General features: G+C 44.1%; 8 protein-coding genes across 8 annotated transcripts; 5 read left to right on the top strand and 3 right to left on the bottom strand.

The window, feature by feature from the left end:
• Positions 1-1,606: 1,606 nt before the first annotated feature.
• Positions 1,607-4,126, top strand: SERLADRAFT_440219 (uncharacterized protein; the record flags this gene model as incomplete). The annotated part of the gene is made up of 4 exons (XM_007320680.1): positions 1,607-1,734; positions 1,788-1,862; positions 2,865-3,207; positions 3,257-4,126. 4 exons carry the CDS (start codon positions 1,607-1,609, stop codon positions 4,124-4,126), a joined length of 1,416 nt encoding a protein of 471 aa, XP_007320742.1.
• Positions 4,127-4,799: 673 nt separating this feature from the next.
• SERLADRAFT_350625 (uncharacterized protein) lies at positions 4,800-5,295 on the top strand (the record flags this gene model as incomplete). Its single annotated transcript, XM_007320679.1, has 2 exons — positions 4,800-4,898; positions 4,948-5,295. Coding segments are annotated over 2 exons (447 nt in total), but the record flags the coding sequence as incomplete, so codon positions are not given.
• A 2,025-nt stretch (positions 5,296-7,320) lies between these two features.
• SERLADRAFT_440218 (uncharacterized protein) lies at positions 7,321-9,304 on the bottom strand (the record flags this gene model as incomplete). Its single annotated transcript, XM_007320678.1, has 7 exons — positions 7,321-7,702; positions 7,768-7,805; positions 7,840-7,982; positions 8,041-8,356; positions 8,416-8,457; positions 8,521-9,042; positions 9,089-9,304. 7 exons carry the CDS (start codon positions 9,302-9,304, stop codon positions 7,321-7,323), a joined length of 1,659 nt encoding a protein of 552 aa, XP_007320740.1.
• Positions 9,305-10,604: 1,300 nt separating this feature from the next.
• On the bottom strand, positions 10,605-11,113 carry SERLADRAFT_395031 (uncharacterized protein; the record flags this gene model as incomplete). The annotated part of the gene is given in 3 exon segments (XM_007320677.1): positions 10,605-10,643; positions 10,656-10,943; positions 10,993-11,113. 1 exon segment carries the CDS (start codon positions 10,904-10,906, stop codon positions 10,724-10,726), a length of 183 nt encoding a protein of 60 aa, XP_007320739.1.
• A 1,958-nt stretch (positions 11,114-13,071) lies between these two features.
• Positions 13,072-13,606, top strand: SERLADRAFT_472694 (uncharacterized protein; the record flags this gene model as incomplete). Its single annotated transcript, XM_007320676.1, has 1 exon — positions 13,072-13,606. A coding segment is annotated over one exon (212 nt), but the record flags the coding sequence as incomplete, so codon positions are not given.
• Positions 13,607-15,253: 1,647 nt separating this feature from the next.
• Positions 15,254-15,631, top strand: SERLADRAFT_440216 (uncharacterized protein; the record flags this gene model as incomplete). The annotated part of the gene is made up of 2 exons (XM_007320675.1): positions 15,254-15,509; positions 15,564-15,631. The coding sequence occupies 2 exons, from the start codon at positions 15,254-15,256 to the stop codon at positions 15,629-15,631; spliced, it is 324 nt and encodes a 107-aa protein (XP_007320737.1).
• Positions 15,632-16,541: 910 nt separating this feature from the next.
• Positions 16,542-18,548, bottom strand: SERLADRAFT_472693 (uncharacterized protein; the record flags this gene model as incomplete). The annotated part of the gene is made up of 11 exons (XM_007320674.1): positions 16,542-17,117; positions 17,175-17,200; positions 17,256-17,305; positions 17,356-17,384; positions 17,440-17,755; positions 17,819-17,880; positions 17,992-18,022; positions 18,075-18,088; positions 18,151-18,179; positions 18,238-18,291; positions 18,361-18,548. 11 exons carry the CDS (start codon positions 18,523-18,525, stop codon positions 16,871-16,873), a joined length of 1,023 nt encoding a protein of 340 aa, XP_007320736.1.
• A 15-nt stretch (positions 18,549-18,563) lies between these two features.
• On the top strand, positions 18,564-18,875 carry SERLADRAFT_472691 (uncharacterized protein; the record flags this gene model as incomplete). The annotated part of the gene is made up of 2 exons (XM_007320673.1): positions 18,564-18,616; positions 18,639-18,875. The coding sequence occupies 2 exons, from the start codon at positions 18,564-18,566 to the stop codon at positions 18,742-18,744; spliced, it is 159 nt and encodes a 52-aa protein (XP_007320735.1).
• Between the last annotated feature and the right edge of the window lie 14 nt (positions 18,876-18,889).

The raw sequence follows: 18,889 nt of genomic DNA, 5'->3' as shown, positions 1-18,889 counted from the left end.
CAAGATCTCCAATTTGAGAGTCAGTGGCCGGATCCAAGATGTCTGTGTTGTAGTCATCAATATCACTCGGATCATAGATCATAGATCCAAATGGAATTGTGAACAACACAGAGGGCTGGGGGGATCTTTGCCTGGATTATCATACTATACTCCGGTGCACTGTTGAGAAGTTGGAACCAACATTTTAACATCCCAAAAATCCTCTCAATAATGTTCCGGGCGGATGCATGGTGCAGATTGAAGTATTTGCAGTGATTTTGAGGTCTAAATAATTAGTTTAATTAGCATAATAAACTAAAATATAAAACAAAGGAACTAACCGGCGGTTACCCCTTGCATACTCAGACAGATGATAATGCTCTCCTTGATAAGGTACCAGGAGCTGATCACAAGACAGAAACCCTCCATTGGCAAGATGATAATTCCCCTTCGAGATCCAAAGATTGTGTATGCAAGCATCATGGAAGAGCCTTGTATCAACTGTGGATCCCTCCCAGCCGCTCAACATGTATGTGAACTTCAGTTTGAAGTCATAACAAGCAAGGCAATTCTAGGAAACCCCCCCCTTTCAGTTTCAAGATGCAGAACGCTCTTCATGGGATGGGGTGCATGCAATATGTGTGCCATCAATTGCACCTATGGTGTTAATGAACTGGCAGAGTTTTGGATTATCGGCAATGTAGGATGCAGGGGGGTCAGTCACAGATGGGAAACGGATGTAAGCAAAGTATATATTGGGGGATGTAAAAGCATTGAGCATGTGACAGAAATATCTGATAATAATATTGATTAAAAGACATAAATTAAAAGAGCAGACTCACCGAGAAATTGTGTCATTTGCACGCTGAAATCTCTCCCCTAAATGGCGAACTGAAAGCCCTGTAACAGATACATACAGGAATATGGACAATTGTTCCTCAATGGAAACACTTTTGGAGTCGGTGTAGCCATTTGTTTCAAGCAAATTGATGAGCTTCAGAAACACCCTCTTGTTGACACCCAACTCAGTCTGTATACGGCCAGGGCGGCCGTTGAGCAGCTCGGTGACCCACCCATGGCCTGTCAAGACTGATGTATGATATGGGGTTGGCTCTTGGCAATGCAGAAGTTTGGATTTGGCATAGATAGTTTTAGTGGATATGATTAGTAGCATAGCTAAGATTGAGCTGAGCTGCATTGTGAGCAGCAGGTGCCTCCTGTGCTGCATGGTATCTAATTCAAGCCCACTTTTTTCCACGTTGTCCTCCACACTCTTGTGATCGCTGAAATTGTTGTCCTGGTCATCCATCAATGGTGTTCTCACTGCTGGTACACATGCCCTGCCAACTTACTTGCCTTACTTGGACACTGATATAATTTGGTCTCCGCTTCAGATGGAGTTTTGACGCTACATGTTAAGCGATTGTAGAGGCAAGCTTTTTGCTGGAAAAGAGTTCCCAAACGGGCTCATAAGTGCTATAAGAGGCTATAGCCAACTATAAGAGTACTATAAGAGCACATTGTTCCTGAATAGATGTTGGGGTTTCTATTGCAGCTGTGATCACTATGACAGTTATATTTGCAACTATATACTATCAGAGTCTATATAGCCAAATTGTTTTTCCTGATGGGGTCCCCCCATGTGTGGAAAGACGAGCAGTTCTGGGTATATGTAGACCGGCTGCTCAAAGAGTTGCGGGAGTTTGCAAAGAAGGGTACCACTTCCACCAAGGAATGGGAAGATAATGTGAAAGAGTGAGTAGTTCCTTAATGATAACTGTCTTGTGGTAATCTGATCCTTGTTGCAGCTTCTTTACTGAGAGTCTCCAAGTTGACATGGCAACTTACACTGAGCCAGGAAGACTCACCCTTCAGTCGACTCAGTGAGTATCAAATGGCAGAGAGTGATTCATGCTCAGTTGATTTGGTGAAGGACTGGTAGTTACAGTCTCTTTGTTTCTTTTGTTGAAACTGCTTTTCTACGTTGTTCTGTCTGCCATGTACCTACCTGCCATGTTGTTTAATCACATTCATCTGTTCATGCATTTGTTCATTGCATGTTCTGTAGTACAGTACAATCTCAGTTGAGAATTTAATATCATCATCACACTCTTGCTATCTTGGTATCAGTATCAGAGCCCTGGATGGAACAGTGAATCGTGAATGCCATGATACTATGTGATGGATATTGGTACATATATCTGTTAAGAACAAATCTTAAAGTATGTAGGTAGCACAAAGGTGCAGAATCACCAAAACTAACAATATCATATTATGGTGCAGACTCCAAACCAGTCGACATATGTATGTATGCTATATCCCAGTGCTTGTGATTAGATAATTTGATTATATAATTATCCGAGACTTTACCAAAACTTGAGTTGAGCATAACACATATGGCCGACTGGCAAAACTTGTAGTGGCTCCAGATTTTGGTTTATTTGCACCACCGAAGATTGCCACCAAATCCGACATCTTTCGGTCGGCTAAAGTCAAAAACAAAAATGTGACCGTGACTTTTTCTTTTCTTGGACAGAAGAGTAGGAGTAGTACAATCGAACACGATGTTCCAACAATGTATCAACATTGCACCATTTCATAAGCTATAAAGCTACTGAGTTGAAATATATTTTTACATTATATCCATCTACTATGAGTAACACTCGTCGTCTGAGTGCTGTCCTACAGTGCATAGAAGAAAACAGATTTTCAGTATCCAAGCTGATCCAGGGAATTCTGGAGAGTACTGAAACCAGTACCAAGTCAGCCCGTGAATCTCTAGAGAGGGATGGTGCAAGAATATGTGCTTACCTGTATAACCACACAAATTCTTGACAGCCAGTGCTCTCCTGGTCATTCACACTGGTGACAGGTGTGTTGTGTAGGGAGGTTGAGGAACTTGGCCGTGAATGCCATGGTTTGCAGTTCAAGACTACATCGGCCACAGCAGAGCAGCTAGAGGGAGCATTTATGCAACAGCTGGCTACTAAAATGAGTAGTGTTGCAACAAACCTTTGGGCTATTATCAGCTCTATCATGGAGAGCCCACAAAACCGGAGAAAGGCTCGAGAACCTGCAACCCCAATGAATAGGACACCACCAACTCTTGCAGATGGAGACAGCTTCATGGGAGAACTTGGCGGTGATGAGGATGAAAAAGGTGACCAGGAGACACCGAAGAAGAGGTGGAGAAGAGCGGCCACAAGGAACACTGCATTGGGAATGATTGTCAGTATACTTGCTTGCATACTCACTAGCCAACTAACCTGATCCACAGAAAACTGTTGTGTGCATTAGTATCATGCTACACAATTCAAACGAGAGGTGTAACTACTTACAGGCTATCCTTGGCTTGTTTTGCCATTCAACTGGAGTTCCAGAGAAAGTGGTTGAAGTGTTGGCCCATGCTGGATCATCCGTCAGCCTAACATCTATACATCATGCAGTTTCGTCAATTTCAAAGGAGATATCTGTAAAGATATCTGTAAAGATAAAAAAAGAAGTGTGGTCTATGTGCTCAGCATTTGCATATGACAACTTTGATATGGACTTCAAGACGGCACAACCAACCATTGAGCACAGCTCAAGGTTTGTCAGTGCTACCTCTGCCACAGTCATCCCACTATTTGGTGTATCAGATCCAGCTGCTTTGCGTTGTTCAGCTGAATTGTGGCAGCGTGATTCCAGAAATCCTGCTGCAACATCTCCATTCAAAGAGATTAGAAGTATGCTCCAGTATCACAAAGAAGACACTTACAACAAACAATTGCATCCCGACAAACTCAGCCCCCGCTCTGAAGCATTTGCATGGCATGTCAGAAGCATCCTTGTGAATCAATGTACATCCTTCGGCCATTTTTCCAGTCTTCTTGGAGAGCCAGATATAATAGACAAAATACCGGTCCACAAAATGAATCAGATACCTTGTCGAGCAATGAATATCAAACAGTCAACTCCGGATGGGAATATAGAGGTTTTGGATAACTTACTCAGGCAAGGCGGCATTGGTGACAAAAGCGACAAGCACTTTGTACCGGAACTTGATGCTGACATGTCTGAATATGTCATCCTTGTGCATGGAGATCTATTGACAAAGGAACGCATTGATTTAGTCAAAGACACAAGGAGAATTGAAGGAACACCTTGAAACCGCTTCCAATATGTGGTCTTCATGCCTGGATTATTTCACTACAAAATGACATGTGCCGACGCTTTGTGGAGAACATACCTCCTCCCAAAACCTGGCCGTGATGATGAAAATAGTCTATTTCAGAGCGTAGGGATTCTTTGACCGGATGAAACTGGGAGAATGATCAGTAAACCTGGGTTCCGACACATGCATGATGTCATTCATCATGATCTTTCAGCTTCAATGCTTGACTGTTGGAAAGAGGAAGCTCGGAGCTGTAAATATGAGTGGACAACATTGGAAATGTTTGCAAAATCACAACCAAGCTGGGAGGACATAGTTAAGATGTTGTACTCAATTGTAAGAAAGTATGTTGCCAGTACAGATGGCCTTCTTGCTGCACACCAAAAACCTCTTGCTGAACAAGATCAGCGGTTTCAAAATCAAACCTTGCGGAATAGGGATGAGCTTCTTTATGTTGATCTCTCTCATGCAATGAATGCGGATATGGGACGGGTTGAGGCTTCATTTTTACCTTGGATCTATTATTTTAAAGGAACAAGAAAGCATAAATATGCGTCACAAATCATGCATTTTGCAACAAACCTTCGTTGTAATTATCCTGAGCCATTGCGGCAAGTCCTAGATTTGTCTTCATTGTGTATACATGAGCTGATTGTCTCAATCTAGGAAAATCATTCAGATGAACTTACTTTGTAATCCAACTGGCAAAGCAAATAAATTCCGTGCTGTGGACTGGTTGGTTAAAAGAAACAATCTGTATACAAAGGTTGGTAGCCAAAAGCTCACACGAGAACCACCTCAGAACACTGGTGTAGGTTATATATTCAGGTACAGGTCCAAATTGCACAATCGAGCATGTTATAAAAGAGTCACCTCTGATCGAAGTGTACCAAAATTGTCATGTGACCGTTGAAAATGCCTTCCACCTTCAACACCACACAATTTGGCATACACCACCTGATATGACCAAGACAATTCAGAAACTGGCTGCACGGATCAGAGAAAAAAGTCCTCACTCATTCAAACAAGGCCGAGAGGCTATAGCCTCTATCACAGACAAGGTAGCGGATGGACTTGCATTGATGCATATGACAATATTAACAGATGATGACGGGACTGAGGATCACTTTGAGTTTGAGGCTGAGGACTTGTATGATGACTGACTTACTACATAAAAGTTCCTAATTAACTACTTGGTGCAGTATTTTCTGTGTTTTGTTTTGAACGTGGTTTAGTTGTGTACTTCGGACAAGAACGATTTGAAGCTGTAAGAAATATTAGCGCCAAAGTCCGAAACAAAGAAAAGCAAACTCACCAATATGTCCAACCGCCCCGCATGAGCAGCATGTGTAAGCACATTTTTTCTTAGCAGATCCATTGGAGTCGGACGATGCAGTGTCGATGATGAGAACTGTTGTTAGAAAACCACACACAAAACAAACTAACACACAATCCTCCCAGATTCCACGGAACTTGTTTATGGGCTTTGCCTCCTAGAACAGTGGAGTGGTCTGGTTGTTCGTGGGGTGGTACGTATAAAGATCCTTCAAAGTAAAACCCAGAGGTGTATGAGTGTGGGTTTTGAGGAGGAGGGATAGTTGAGTTTATAGAAGGATAGGGGCTTTGTGACGAGTATAGATGAGCACTACCTTGCTAATCGTAGCACAAGGTAGGTTTGAGAACAACAATATGACGAGGTTCCCAGTGATAGCAGGCTCCTGACGCACAAACTGTAGTGCTCAGAAGGACTCTAATCAAAAGGGATGACAATGACTTCAAAAGGTGACGAGTGACGATGACAGCAGTTAACAGTGGTAGAAGTGGGAAGTGTTGTGACCACACTGGATCACAAGTAGTAGAGTAGTGAACTTGAGAGTAGAGAAGAAGTCTGGATTGGATTTCTTGTTGTTGTTTTTTTACAAGGTAAAATACAGGGGTTTATATAGTAAAAGAAAAGTAGGCTATGCACAGTATAGCTGTGCAAAAAGAATGAGAAAGAACATGAAGGAATGTATGCTGACGAATCCTGCGTAGGTAGTACAGGATAAGATTGTCAAAAAAAGGAAAAGAAAGAGATAGAACAATGAATGCTGTGAGTAATGTCACAGGTTTGTACAGCCATAAAGTAAAGTCCAATAGCAAAAAGAGAGCAGGAAAATCATGATGTCATGGGAAGATGCAGTAAAAAAAAGGGCAAGGCAAAACACTATCAGTATCAACACAGTTCCTTTATTGTCAGTCAGGCATTCTAAAAAAATATGTGTCCATAAAAATGATTCAAAAATCAAAAATAATCGCACTGTAAATGAATGTTCTGCTGAAGAAAAAGAAACTGGAGCCACCGGTCCACCACCTAGTCCAAATCCGACAGTTCCATGGCCTTACCAATGGACTGGTTGTGTTGGACCACCTGATCAAACGAGGGAGGGAGAGGAGTAGTTCCAATTTGGAACAAGTGAGTCCCAGGCAGCGTGTGGTAGGTGTAGCTGTAGCGAAGACGATGGACAAAAGATAAGTGTACCCAAGTGAATGGGACAGCGATGAACATGGGCGATGCAAGGGGATGAACCTTCTCCAGCTCAAAAATTACCCACCCATGCTCCAACCAGGCAAGACGAGCGACCGATGTTTTGATAGTATATGATGGTAGATCGACGTCATAAAGATGGACCTGTTGCCCTATTTGGACCGGCCGCCGGGGCTTTGCTGATATCAGCAGTGGCACGTGGTAGTCAACGGATCGGCGACGGAAGCGGATAGGAAGTGGTGACATCAGAAATGGTGGGGGTGCAAATAAGATGAGGAGGAGGAGGGTGGAGGTGATGGAAAAGTGGATTAGAATGGGGATCCAGAAACGACCGTCAGGTGAGAATAAAAAGGAGAGGAAGGGGCCCATGGTGGGGCTAGGCAAAGGAAGGGGAGTAAGGGAAACGACAAAAGCGAGGGCGCAATGCAATGTGTAGCCAGTGGTGACGCGAAAATTTGCCAAAATGCCAAAACGCGGAAAGTACCGGATGGAAAAGCAAAAGTGAGCGTGACTGGATTGCCTAATAGAGGTGGTGCTGATCAGCCACAAGTTCAAAAAGGGCAATATTAATTACTATTCCACGTGGCACTGTGCCTGTGTGGCGCAAAGGCGAGTCTTTTTGAATATTCGCTTCGTTATTGACACCTGTCCATGCTACCAATCAACTTTGGTGCATGACAGCAGCCTGTAAGGTATTGCTGATATTGGCTGTTGATAGAGCTGGTACAGGTGGTGGGAAGTGTGTATTGACAAGACCAATGACCTTGTCTCCATATAAGTCTGCATAGCACCAATTGGTTTGCTCACGAAGTGTTGTAATGTCCTTGATTTTTGCAAGTTCGGCAAGTTCAACGATGCGACAGAGAACCAGCTCTGACATGATAATTTGGACACCAAAAAAAGTGTCCCCACTGAGACCCTCGGCCATAAGCTGAGATTCACGCCATTCCTTCAAATGACGCCACAATTCTCCACCAGCCTTGGTCATCGTGTAGCCTTTGGTGTTGACTTTTCTCTTGTTGCGTTGAGGCTTGGAAAATATCCTGTGCGGTGAGAATACGAACGACTCTGGGTTACAGGTGTCACAACATAAGTGTGACACCTTTACGCTACACCTCCAACAACAATGTTGTTGCTCATCGAGTCCTGAAGCAGGGCCTTGAGCGGATGGTGAGCGTACCTTTAGGATTATCAAAATACTGATCAACAATTTTTTGTCGGCAGATTTTTTGATATTGAGCATTGATGAACATTCCCATAGCGGTGTCTTCATATTTGCAGTTGCCAAGACTTCAAGCATCTGAAAGAGTCTCCAAACAATTCCTTGGTGTGTTGCCTATGTCTAGACCCATTTGTGGTCTGTTCTGTTGATTTTGCTGACTTTCTGCTTCATTTTGCCCATTTATTTCAATGCCACCATTATCACTGTCGCTAATAATGCTGTCATCGTCCCCTGCCTCATCCGGTGCAGCTTGCTCCTCATTCTCAACCAGTCGTTTTCGTTTTTTGGTGCGTTTCTCTCTTTTTTCCTTCATCGCCTTTTTATAGCGGTCAAAATATTTAGGTTCAACAATGTAGACTCCCACTGCTTCAAGATTTGTGTCACGGGCTCCATGTCCTAACCGCTGGAAGAGCGTACACAGAGATTCCACATATCTCCATTGAACCACTAACTCTACATCACGAATGTCTAAGCCCTATCATGATGTCGCAAGATTGGCAGTATAGTGGTATTAGTAAAACATAGACTACTCACCATTCCTGCTGCATCTGTGCAGCAAATACCTCGTATTTCTCCCTTCATAAACTTGATCATCACTTTCTCTCAAAATTCGGCACTCATTCCAGAATGAAACCACACAACCATGTCTTTTTCTTGGGAAAAATAATGGTTCCGAATGTGAGTGGCCGTCCTTTCTGCTTCTCTTCGGGAATTGGTGAAAACCATAAACTTTTTGCAGAGTGTTTCTCCTCTGTCAAGTCCTAGTACGCGATCCAAGTCATACATTGCCTTTGCAGAATGCTGCATCTCTTCAACAACCAAATGTATGTTTGGGCGGTCATTTGAGAGCGCTACTTTAACCATGTTACTTTTTTCAATCCGCAGCTTCATTTGGATATCTTGAAGAATATGGGGAGGCATGGTTGCTGATGCAATATGGAAAGTAACATGAGGAGGAAGCAACCATCGGAGTACACCAAGCTCATTGTACTCTGGTCGAAACCCATCTCCCCATTCACTGATACAGTGCCCCTCATCAATTGTAACATTGAACAGTCGCTCGGTAAATCTTGTACATTTCCATAGGTCTTTGAAACGTGAATCATGGCGGACACGCTCAGGACTTGTCAATATGACTCGGTACTTCAGTCGTTTGATGTCCTAAAAGAAAGTCATGAATTGTCCTATTAACTGAAATATCACGGACCTCAAAGTTTTCATCAGTAGCAGTCTCATTATTCAAATTGATGGCCAGAAATCCCAGACTTTGAAGTTCGTCAACATTTTTTCCTCCAAGGATATTTAGTGGAGTGATCAAGATAATGATTCCTTCGTTATTAAAGAGAAGTGGTATCCAGAATGTGAGGGTTTTTCCAGAACCTGTGGGTGCAATTGTGAAGACATGTTTGTTCTTCAGCTGCATCTGGGATGATAGGACTTGAAAAACGACATGGAGTGATGCCAAATCTTTCTTTCACGAGACTGCTGATTTCATCGGAACTTGGTGTCTCGAAGCGTCCGGACTGCATACAAAATAAGCTCTGTCCAAGAAAAGAAAAAATCACAGTCATATTTTTGTTTTTGACTTTAGCCGACCGAAAGATGTCGGATTCGGTGGCAATCTTCGGTGGTGCAAATAAACCAAAATCTGGAGCCACTACAAGTTTTGCCAGTCAGCCATATGTGTTATGCTCAACTCAAGTTTTGGTAAAGTCTCGGATAATTATATAATCAAATTATCTAATCACAAGCACTGGGATATAGCATACACACATATGTCGACTGGTTTGGAGTCTGATTATGGTGCAGCAAGCCAGGCAGCAGACACTTCTCAAAAATTGAGTTGTCCTGTCAGGAAAACCATCAACAAAGCATTTCCCTGAACTACAGGTACTGGCATTCTCTGCACATTATTACAGAGGCCTCAAAGACATAGCTCAGCTATTCACAAGGTGTTAATATGCCATCATGGATATTGCCTGGTAATAAAAACAAATCAATCAGCTGCGACTATCAATGTTCTTGAATCATTCTGTGAAGGTCTTGTATAACCACTTGGGACTACTGTGCAGGATGCATTTATATTATCTATTTGGTTATTATTGGCCGCATGTTGATGAATCTTGTCTTACAAATATCTCCGTAAACCTCTGCGAGAAGTAGTGCTCTTTTACCGTTTCGGAGAGGTTTGCCCAGATTAGCAGTGTATTCAGGGAAATTACAAAAAAAAAAGAGAAAATGATGAGAAGCACTTGCTACGTCCATGGCTGAGCTTGGTTGCCTTTTCAACCACAAGTAGTTAAAAAAAACTGTGTTATATAGATCATAGCAAATATACTCTATTTTGGCATCCTGAATCTGAGCTTGATTTTCAAATTTCTCCCACAAATTTTGATGCAGACTTAGCATGTCCGTAACCATAGAATGGAACAAAATAAATATTGAGACCCGTAGGTCTACCACTCCGGAAAAGCGTGTCATCCTTGTGCAGGGGCCATGCTAATCTTCTCTGTATCGTTCCAATTTTTACGTATGTCACCCCGAAGGGGACATTTTTCCTTAGGAAGGAGACTGAACGACGAACAGACTTTTTAATATCGTTTGGTCGACGGGTGGTGGCGCAGAGTTGCATATCTTAATCAGGCAGCTGATATAATAGACACAGCCTGAGACTCGGAACCTTCCAAGTCGATACGCTGAAAGGCACCTCGTCCGAAGAATACAACGGCGATCGCTATACAACCTTTAGTAGACGTGTACCATGCCTTGTTATCAGAATGTTGGGACCTACGAATTTCTCTTTAACTGATTCATTTATGATCGATATGCAACAGACTCGGAATCAAATGCATGCAACAGTTGCACGAGTCAGGGGAAATACGCCTAGTATAACCAAGCACGCCTTCATGCGTACTTGTGACTTCACCTCGTCCACGACGTTTTGCATACCTTGGATTGGCCCTTGCAATGCGATGTAAAGACGTGGATGGCGTGTACCCGCTTTGTATCTTGGGGCAAGAGTCATACGATGCAGAGGCTACGGACATCCAGAGATATGGAAGGTCAGTCCATTTGTTTGCTAATCACACTCATCTGACTTAGAATTTCCAGCATGTATCGTGCTCAAGAAACGTACATTTGAATCCGACAATAAGTTAAATATTACAATCCAAAGGAAACAACCATGAAGATACACAACTCGTAAATGGGTAATGTCTACCGAGCTTATAGCAAGAGAGCGAGGCAAGATTCGCTGAGAAGGACATGCCACCAAACAGGACATGGCCAGGGCTTCTGTCCCGAGGGGATGAAAGATGCTGTTATTGCTGGAGCAGCAACTCGTTTGGCAGAGAATGGTGAACGGGTGCAGAACTCTGGGAGGCCAAAGCAGTGAGAAAGGCAGTTCAAAATGTGCAACTCAAAGGCGACACTAGAATTCCGTCAACAGCATGATACAACATTCATGGTATGGAACTGCGGTGACCTTTTGGCTGGAAAATCCCTATTGAATGGGAGCAATGAAATAGCTGGCCGTTGGCTGTGTTACAACTAGCACAATATTGTTGTGTTTACGCACAACCCTTGGTTACTATCTACCTAATCCGAGGTATTGTTTTCGCCCCAGCCTGCTGCTTTTGTCACTGCTTGTTGTGTGTATCCATCTCAATGTCCTAGCAACAGGGCTACGCCTTGCGACCCATTCGACGCTATTTCTTATATAGTACGTCTAGTCTTCCTCTCTGTGTTTATTGTCGAACCACTCATTGGTATATTCGAGATAGATTCTTGCTTTATCATATTAGTCTATCATCACGAGGACCCAGTATCCATGCCATGTAGCCTATACAAATGCCACCTCGTCAGATATTGCACCCTTCCCAAGTCCAAAAACTGAGTCTCCCTTCAAGTGCACCCGTACCTTCTCATGATAGAATGGAAGTCATCTCGTCCATTCCTATGCTGGCCGTCACAAGTGCTTTCCTGCGGAATCAAACATCCAAGCATGCGCTCATACCACAGCAAAACACGATTCGAACTTCTATGCGGGCGCGGTGGCGTCAATATAGGCTGAAAAGTGTGAAGTGTGGACCAATCCAGCCAAAAGCGCAGCATGTTGGGACTTGACGACTGTTCTTCAAGGAATATTCATGCGTGTTTTTCTGCTGATGGCTAGTGTAGCGCGCCCTCAAATATCTAAGTTGCGCAGTAATGATGTCTACGAAGAACGTCGTGAACCGAAGTCTGTGGCTCTGCAGCGGCGGTTTTGATCGTGCATAAAGCGGAAGCTTGGAAGATTTTAAAGGCACATCGGTGAGGTGGACAGAAATAACAACGACCCAACTTTCATCACTCCACTACCTTAAGTATCCACTTTTTTTCCATCACATGCACCCCATGACCCACCGACGAGCAGACCGAATGGATTTACTCGGGAGCAGGAGAAGACGAGTCGACAAGGGGCAAACATCAAGCTGTCTGGCACCATCTGTGTTTTATCCAATGATAAACACAAACCGAGCCTTACAACGAGACACAATCTGGCCCATCGCTGGATCAACTCATTCCGGGCCCAAGCTCCTCGACTGCCACAACATCACTGAGCCAAGGACCTAGTGGAGTGATAACCCGCAGAAGGCGATCCGGCCGCGAGAGGGAACGAGAAAGTAACACCCTCCGAATGCGAGGCCAGCGACATCTCCTAAAAGAGCAGAAGGAAAAGATTAGACGACTTCTTCTACGTCACAAAGGTTGTGCACTCCCAAACAACGACCTACAGCTCTGGACCCAAAGTACAGATATTTCACCTGAATCCTTCTTGTAGACATCACTGACGTACTGAATTCTTGGCAGCTGCCGATCACATGGAACAACTGCGCGCCGAAAATGCCAAGTTAAAAAGAGAGGCTGGAAAAATAGCATCGACTCCAATAATACCCAACAATCTCGTAGAGGATGACTTAGAAACGATGATGATCCATCCACCGATCTGCAGTACAACGACCAGCCAGGCACAATCTCAAGGTATGACCCAGCTGTACTGGGAACAGCCTGCTCCTAGCAATAGTGGGTCAGATATGACTGGCATGGCCGGACCGTCCAGTCTGATTACCAGTCCAAGTGCAGTTACGACAGCACCTGCTCATCTAATCTGGGATCCGGCCATGGTGAATTACGGAGAAGATTACTTGGCCATGTGGAACGCAAGTCTTGGACAGCACACGCATACAGGTGTCCACCGAACAAAAACACCCAACCACGAAGTTGGTGTCACAGGAGCTGAAGTCCAGACCTATGGCTCAACTGAGGGGTTGGGTATTGGTTCCGCGGGCAGCGGAATGCAAAACCATCTTTTCGCATATGCGCAACAGTCAGACTATCAGGAAGGTCGTGCCTTCAGATAACTATCAAACCACCAGAAAGTGCAAGAGTTGATGTGCGCTGGGGCGTCAAAAGGGGAGAGCGTCACCAAGAACATGCCTACCATGTAACCTGGATTCTACGATCATAATACAAGGATAAAAGAGGGAGACTGGAGCGGCGAGATAGTTCAGCGAATAGGAAAGATTATTGGACAGGGATTGGCTATCCAGCTCGAGCATATTGTTGCTGTTTAAATATAATCTGCGGAATCTGATTGTTCTGACTCGGATTATCCGATCACCCAACTTTGCAGTCAGCTCTGTAAAGTTTTCAGGTCATACCATATTAATAACAATGATAGGCACCAGCTTGCTCGTCAGATGAGTCAACAAGAAAAAACAAGAAATTTTGTCAAACCGACCCAACAACTTGTGATCCGCTGTTGTGAACCATGGACAACGAACTTGAAGACGGCCCATATTAGGTCTTCTTACTAAGCTGTGCCAGTGGTCAGCCACGCCTGAGGCCGCACCATAGCAATGGTTTAACCTTGGTTTTACCGAAACTATCAAGACCACAACGCTTGCTATGTAACATCCAACAAGAAGCACCAGGGTTATCTTTGTTAGTTTAAATACACGAAGGCATTTCCAGATACGTTTGTCATGTCCCTGGTCCAATCAGTAATAACAATAACCACCAGTATTCAACAAGGAATCAAATGAGAGCTGTGAGGGAAAAACCATGACATATGCGTGCAACTTTAAATGGGTATGCCAATCAAGAAATATGTGATATCACATTGAGGGAGAACTGAAACAGACGCAACGGCGAAAGCGGTTCAAAGCGGTTCAAAGGCATCGCTATGGTTCCATTCACAGTATTACGAGATGGCAATTGCATGGCTATGGAGCGCAGAGGTCGGTTTTGCTGGCGTTATCATTCCTAATGGGAACAGCATGATGGCTGACTGTGTCATCGCTTGTACAATATTTGCACGTGTACGCTCATTTTTTTACTTGGCTATCAACTGCCTAATCCTGAACTGTAGAGCTATCGTCTTGTTCCCAAGTAGGCAACGTTTGTCACCCCTTGTCTATATCCATCTCGACCTTTTAGCGGTGCCTTACCTAGCATCTTGTTCAATGCCTCGTCTTATAAATTCCTCGTGCGCTCTTCACTTTTTTTGTCAGACGACTCATTCTGTACTCACAGTGAACTCTCGCAATATTATGATGCTCTATCATCACGAGTACGATTCTTGGAAATATAGTTGATTTAAACCATATAGCTATTGAAAGTGTCACCTCGTCAAACATCACATTTTTTTCCCAGTCCACAAGCTTTTCCGTGAAGTACATCCGCATCTTCTCCTATTAGAATGGAAGCCATTTCACATATTCCTGCGCTCATCGTCACGAAAAGCCGTCCTGCGGAATCAAAGGTCCAAGCATGCCGTCCATGCTCGTAGTCTTTCTACACAGCAAAAAATCAGTTGTCGAGCCTCTCCGTGGGCGTGGTGCTGTCAACGTTAGGTGAAAGTGTGAAGTTGTTCTAATTTAACCACGTATTTTGGCATGTCTCACCTTGACAGCTTTGCTTTGAACAATAGTAAAGCGGGTTTCGTTGATTCATTGCACCCCCCGAAGGTCCAAGTGGTCAATAGATACGTCTACATGCGGACGACGTATAGGAAGATTCCTGGCTATGTGGTGGTCGTTTTACGTGAATAAAGCGGGGGCTTGCAGGATTTAAAGGAAGGCGAGGTGGGAGGAGGAGCAATAACATCTGAAGACTCCAATCAGTCCGATGCAACATTACCACCCGTCCAACAATATGATCTCACCGAGCGAATATACCAGTTTTCTGCGAACTTTCGAACACGAGCCATATTCTGGAGAAGGAGATGGACTAGTGAGCCAGCAGTTCTGGATCTGTTTTTGGTCCCATTGACAACCAACAAATGAAGTCTTACAGCTTTTATCAATCTGGATCAACGTCCAACTCAATCATGGAATCCAATGTGGGAGTGCTTGGCGATAGCTCATCAGTTCCAGTAGCATCTGCTGCAACTAATGAACCCCGGGCCAGAGGAAAGGCAGCCCACCGACGGCGACGCGCTACTGATAAGGAGCGCGTCGACCAGGCCAGACGCATGCGGGGAAGGCGGCTATTGATAAAGGATGAAAAGGACAAGATCAGAAGCCTTCTTGCAAGTCGTCAAGATCATGCACTACCTAGTGGTGAGCTCCAGCTTTGGAGAGCAGGTACGGATCCGTTAGCTAGATTCTTCTGGTAGAGATACTCACCGCCTCTAATAGTGGCTGAATATATCGAGCGTTTGCAAGCCACAAACGCCAGCCTGAAGAGGCTGGCCGGAGTCCAGTAAGTAGCGTCGAATTTGACAGACCAAATAATGACAGCGAATGAGTTCAGGTGGGATTCCACAAGTAGCCTCACCGGTCCAACAGGGATGCCCTACCTGCCCTCGGAGGAGTCTAGTTATAGTTATAGAGAACCAGTCAACTTCGCTGCACCATCAACGTCCACAGCAGTGAACGGTGATATAAACGGTGCCGGGGCAGCTACGACAACGCCTTCTCTAGACTGGAATTCCTTCTTGGCGAGCTATAGCCCAGGAATAGCGCTAGGCTAGTTTTACTTCGGGGGAAGGAAGCAAACACCATGCAGACATAGCGAGGCTACTGCTGAAGTCGTCGGTCGTCATTGTTTGATCTGTTGGATTCGACGTTACTTCCTGGATTCCGACCGTCCTCTACAGACGGGCGGTTGTGGCTTGCAAATGCAATCTGATGGCTTTTAGAGGATAAAAGGTTAAGGAGTGAAGGAGAGTTATTAGATGGGGATTTAATGTGAAATGAGCACTTTCATGTTGTTTAAGTAGCTTCCCTTCTGTGGAACCCAATTGTTCAGATGGTCCAAGTCTGAGACACAAGGACTACCAGACAAAGAGCCGGTGAACAACAAAATAATGGAAAGCAAAAGACTACGAAGCATTGTATGTGAGACACTGTACCATGCAAGTGTGGCACTGCCCAGTATGCAGTGCTATATGTTTCTCCAAGCCAACAGATGGCCAGAGCAAGTGTGCAGTATTGTTTACTATTGTTCAAAACAAACTCTTGACTTAGGGCTCGTTTAGATTACCCGCACAATCTAAATTATTCGCATGACTCATTATGAGACACGAAAACAGCGAATGAAAGAGTGACACTAACTCACGGGGTTGAGCATGTTCACGCACTACCAGTTTACTTGCCATAAATAAAAATATTTACATTTACAGTACGGTATGTTTCGTCGACAGCCCAGTCGTAAAATTGTAAGTTAGCATCATAGCACCAGTCATATGAAAGAATAACATGAATTTTTTGATCGTAATTGAAAAGACAGTAAATCAAATTCTGAGATCATCTAAATAACATCTTTCATCCAAAAGGACTCGAAGTGATAGTACAAGTAAGGGTAATACAAATCGTAGCTCCTCTATTAACTTGAGCAGTTTTCTGAGCACTGCCGGCTTCCTGTTCGAAGGAAGCTGCTGCATTCTGAAAACCGTAGAAAAGACCACTAATAGCTGGTCAATATGATGTGTAGGACGTGACACTCATACCAGCGCAAGGACACTGTCGGGCCTTTCCAACGGACTCTTGTGCATGCTTGGAAGTTCGAAATGACCCAGATCATTGACCTCAACTATCAGCTCTCCCTCGTTAGGGCCCCTCTTCCAATTCAATCGGGCTAACTCGGCATGATTCAGCAACCAGACAGCATTGACATGAAGATCGGAAGCCAGAGATCGAATGCTCAGCATCAGACGGGTTGTGGAAACTGCTGAGGTGGCGAGTACCAAGCTAAGTTTGCGTGCACTCAGGTTATAAGCTTGGCCAAGGTACATCATGTAAACTCACCTTGGATAAGAAACGGGTATGAACATCTGGAATGTGGGAAGTTAACGTTTGATCAACGTCTGGCGGTATCAAGATTCTTACCGTAGGATCATTCATTAAAGTGGAGCCAACGACAGAGTAGAGGATAGTAACTACGTTTGGGCGTAAGCCATAATTTCAGAATTAATATCAAAATATCCACCAGTGGTGACCAGATATGCCAATCCCCCCCTGCACAAATGGTTTAGAAAACAGCCAGGTGATAAATAATATACAAAGGGCTCACTCTCTGAGGAAGCGCTTTAAAATAGGCGCACGGCTGATAGTAACTCGACAAGACAGGACCCGATATACCAAAAATATATAAAGCACCGAATGTATGAAGAGGACGGGAAGATATGCCGCCCACAGTCTGTCATTGCTTGGAGCGAAGATGCAGCCACTCATGCCAGGAAGCATTACAAGAGTCATGCGAATCTCGGTTGACAGCCTTATAACCAAGGGTATGGTGGCAATAAATGACACACAAAAACAGCCAGCAGCCAACAACTGGATGGTGCGTCTTCCAGAAAATAGATACCAGACTCGCAGAGTTAGAACCACTGGAAAATTTTCTTCAGTGAACTTGTCACAGATTTAAAGGAACAACCAAAGCATACGCTTACCTTGGACAATAATTAGGATGGTAACAAAGAGACCATAGCTTGAGAGAAACAAGTCAGAACACCTAGTGACCCATAAATGTCAGTTCGAAGCCAGTGTGCGTGTAAACGTATGAGGCTGACGCCTAACAAAGAACATTAGTCACGTACAGGACACGAACATCTGTAGTCGACTTACGGTTGGATTTGATCCACTCAAGAAAATGGCTACCAGAAACGTTAACGAAGATCCTCCGTCGACGACGAATTATTTACTTACTAGTCAGGTCTATGCTATAAAAGTCTGAAAATTTTAGTTACTGAATTAGCACGCAGGCTATACGAGGCGTTCTCACATGATCGTACACAATGTAAGATAACGGACCTGAAAGAACAGATATTGAATATGATAATGAACACTACATTTTTCAGGGTTCGCTCACAAGGAAGAAGAGAAACTGAGAAACGCTCCATGAGCGATTCCAAAAGTAACCGATCTGTATGTAAATAAAAAAAAGCAGGTGAGCCATCGTACAATCTAAGTCGCTGTTAAGTATATCACTGACCTCTTGATCGAGCGTTAAGGCGTGGTCATAAATAACTAATGAATAACAAGCGAATGTTAGGTACCTCGCATCGAATATACCAAGGATCGTAAGCTCCAACTCGGTGCTGGACATCGTATCAAGGACAGATAGAGATGGTTCCAGTGGGCGGCTCATAAGGCCCATATATCCAACTGTCTTAGTACCCGCTGGCTGGCAAATATATGGAAGAATCAATAAAGCAGGGCCTGGACATCAACATTATGTATTTTTGTGAGTGGGTGATGCTGAATAAACAGCGCGAACTGGAATAAACACTTGCCAAGTAACAACGATCAGCGTGATGCGGGCCATCAAGGCGTCGAGGCAGTGAGCACTGCCCCGAGTGTAAAGGCGTCAAACTGATCAAAGCTAAAAGACACGCTATTTTACACACTTTTTCAGCCTTTGCCTTGAAGCGGAACTAAAGCCTGTCATTATTGGAATAGAATTCCGTACCTGTTATAACAGTTACCGTCACAACTCACCTTCTTGTGGATCCTGTAGTCAC

This window comes from Serpula lacrymans, assembly GCF_000218685.1.
Source record: "Serpula lacrymans var. lacrymans S7.9 unplaced genomic scaffold SERLAscaffold_10, whole genome shotgun sequence".
In the NCBI taxonomy this organism is placed as follows: Eukaryota; Fungi; Basidiomycota; class Agaricomycetes; order Boletales; family Serpulaceae; genus Serpula; species Serpula lacrymans.
The sequence above is the reverse complement of the archived record's forward strand: the minus strand, read 5'-3'. Positions and strand labels throughout refer to the sequence as shown.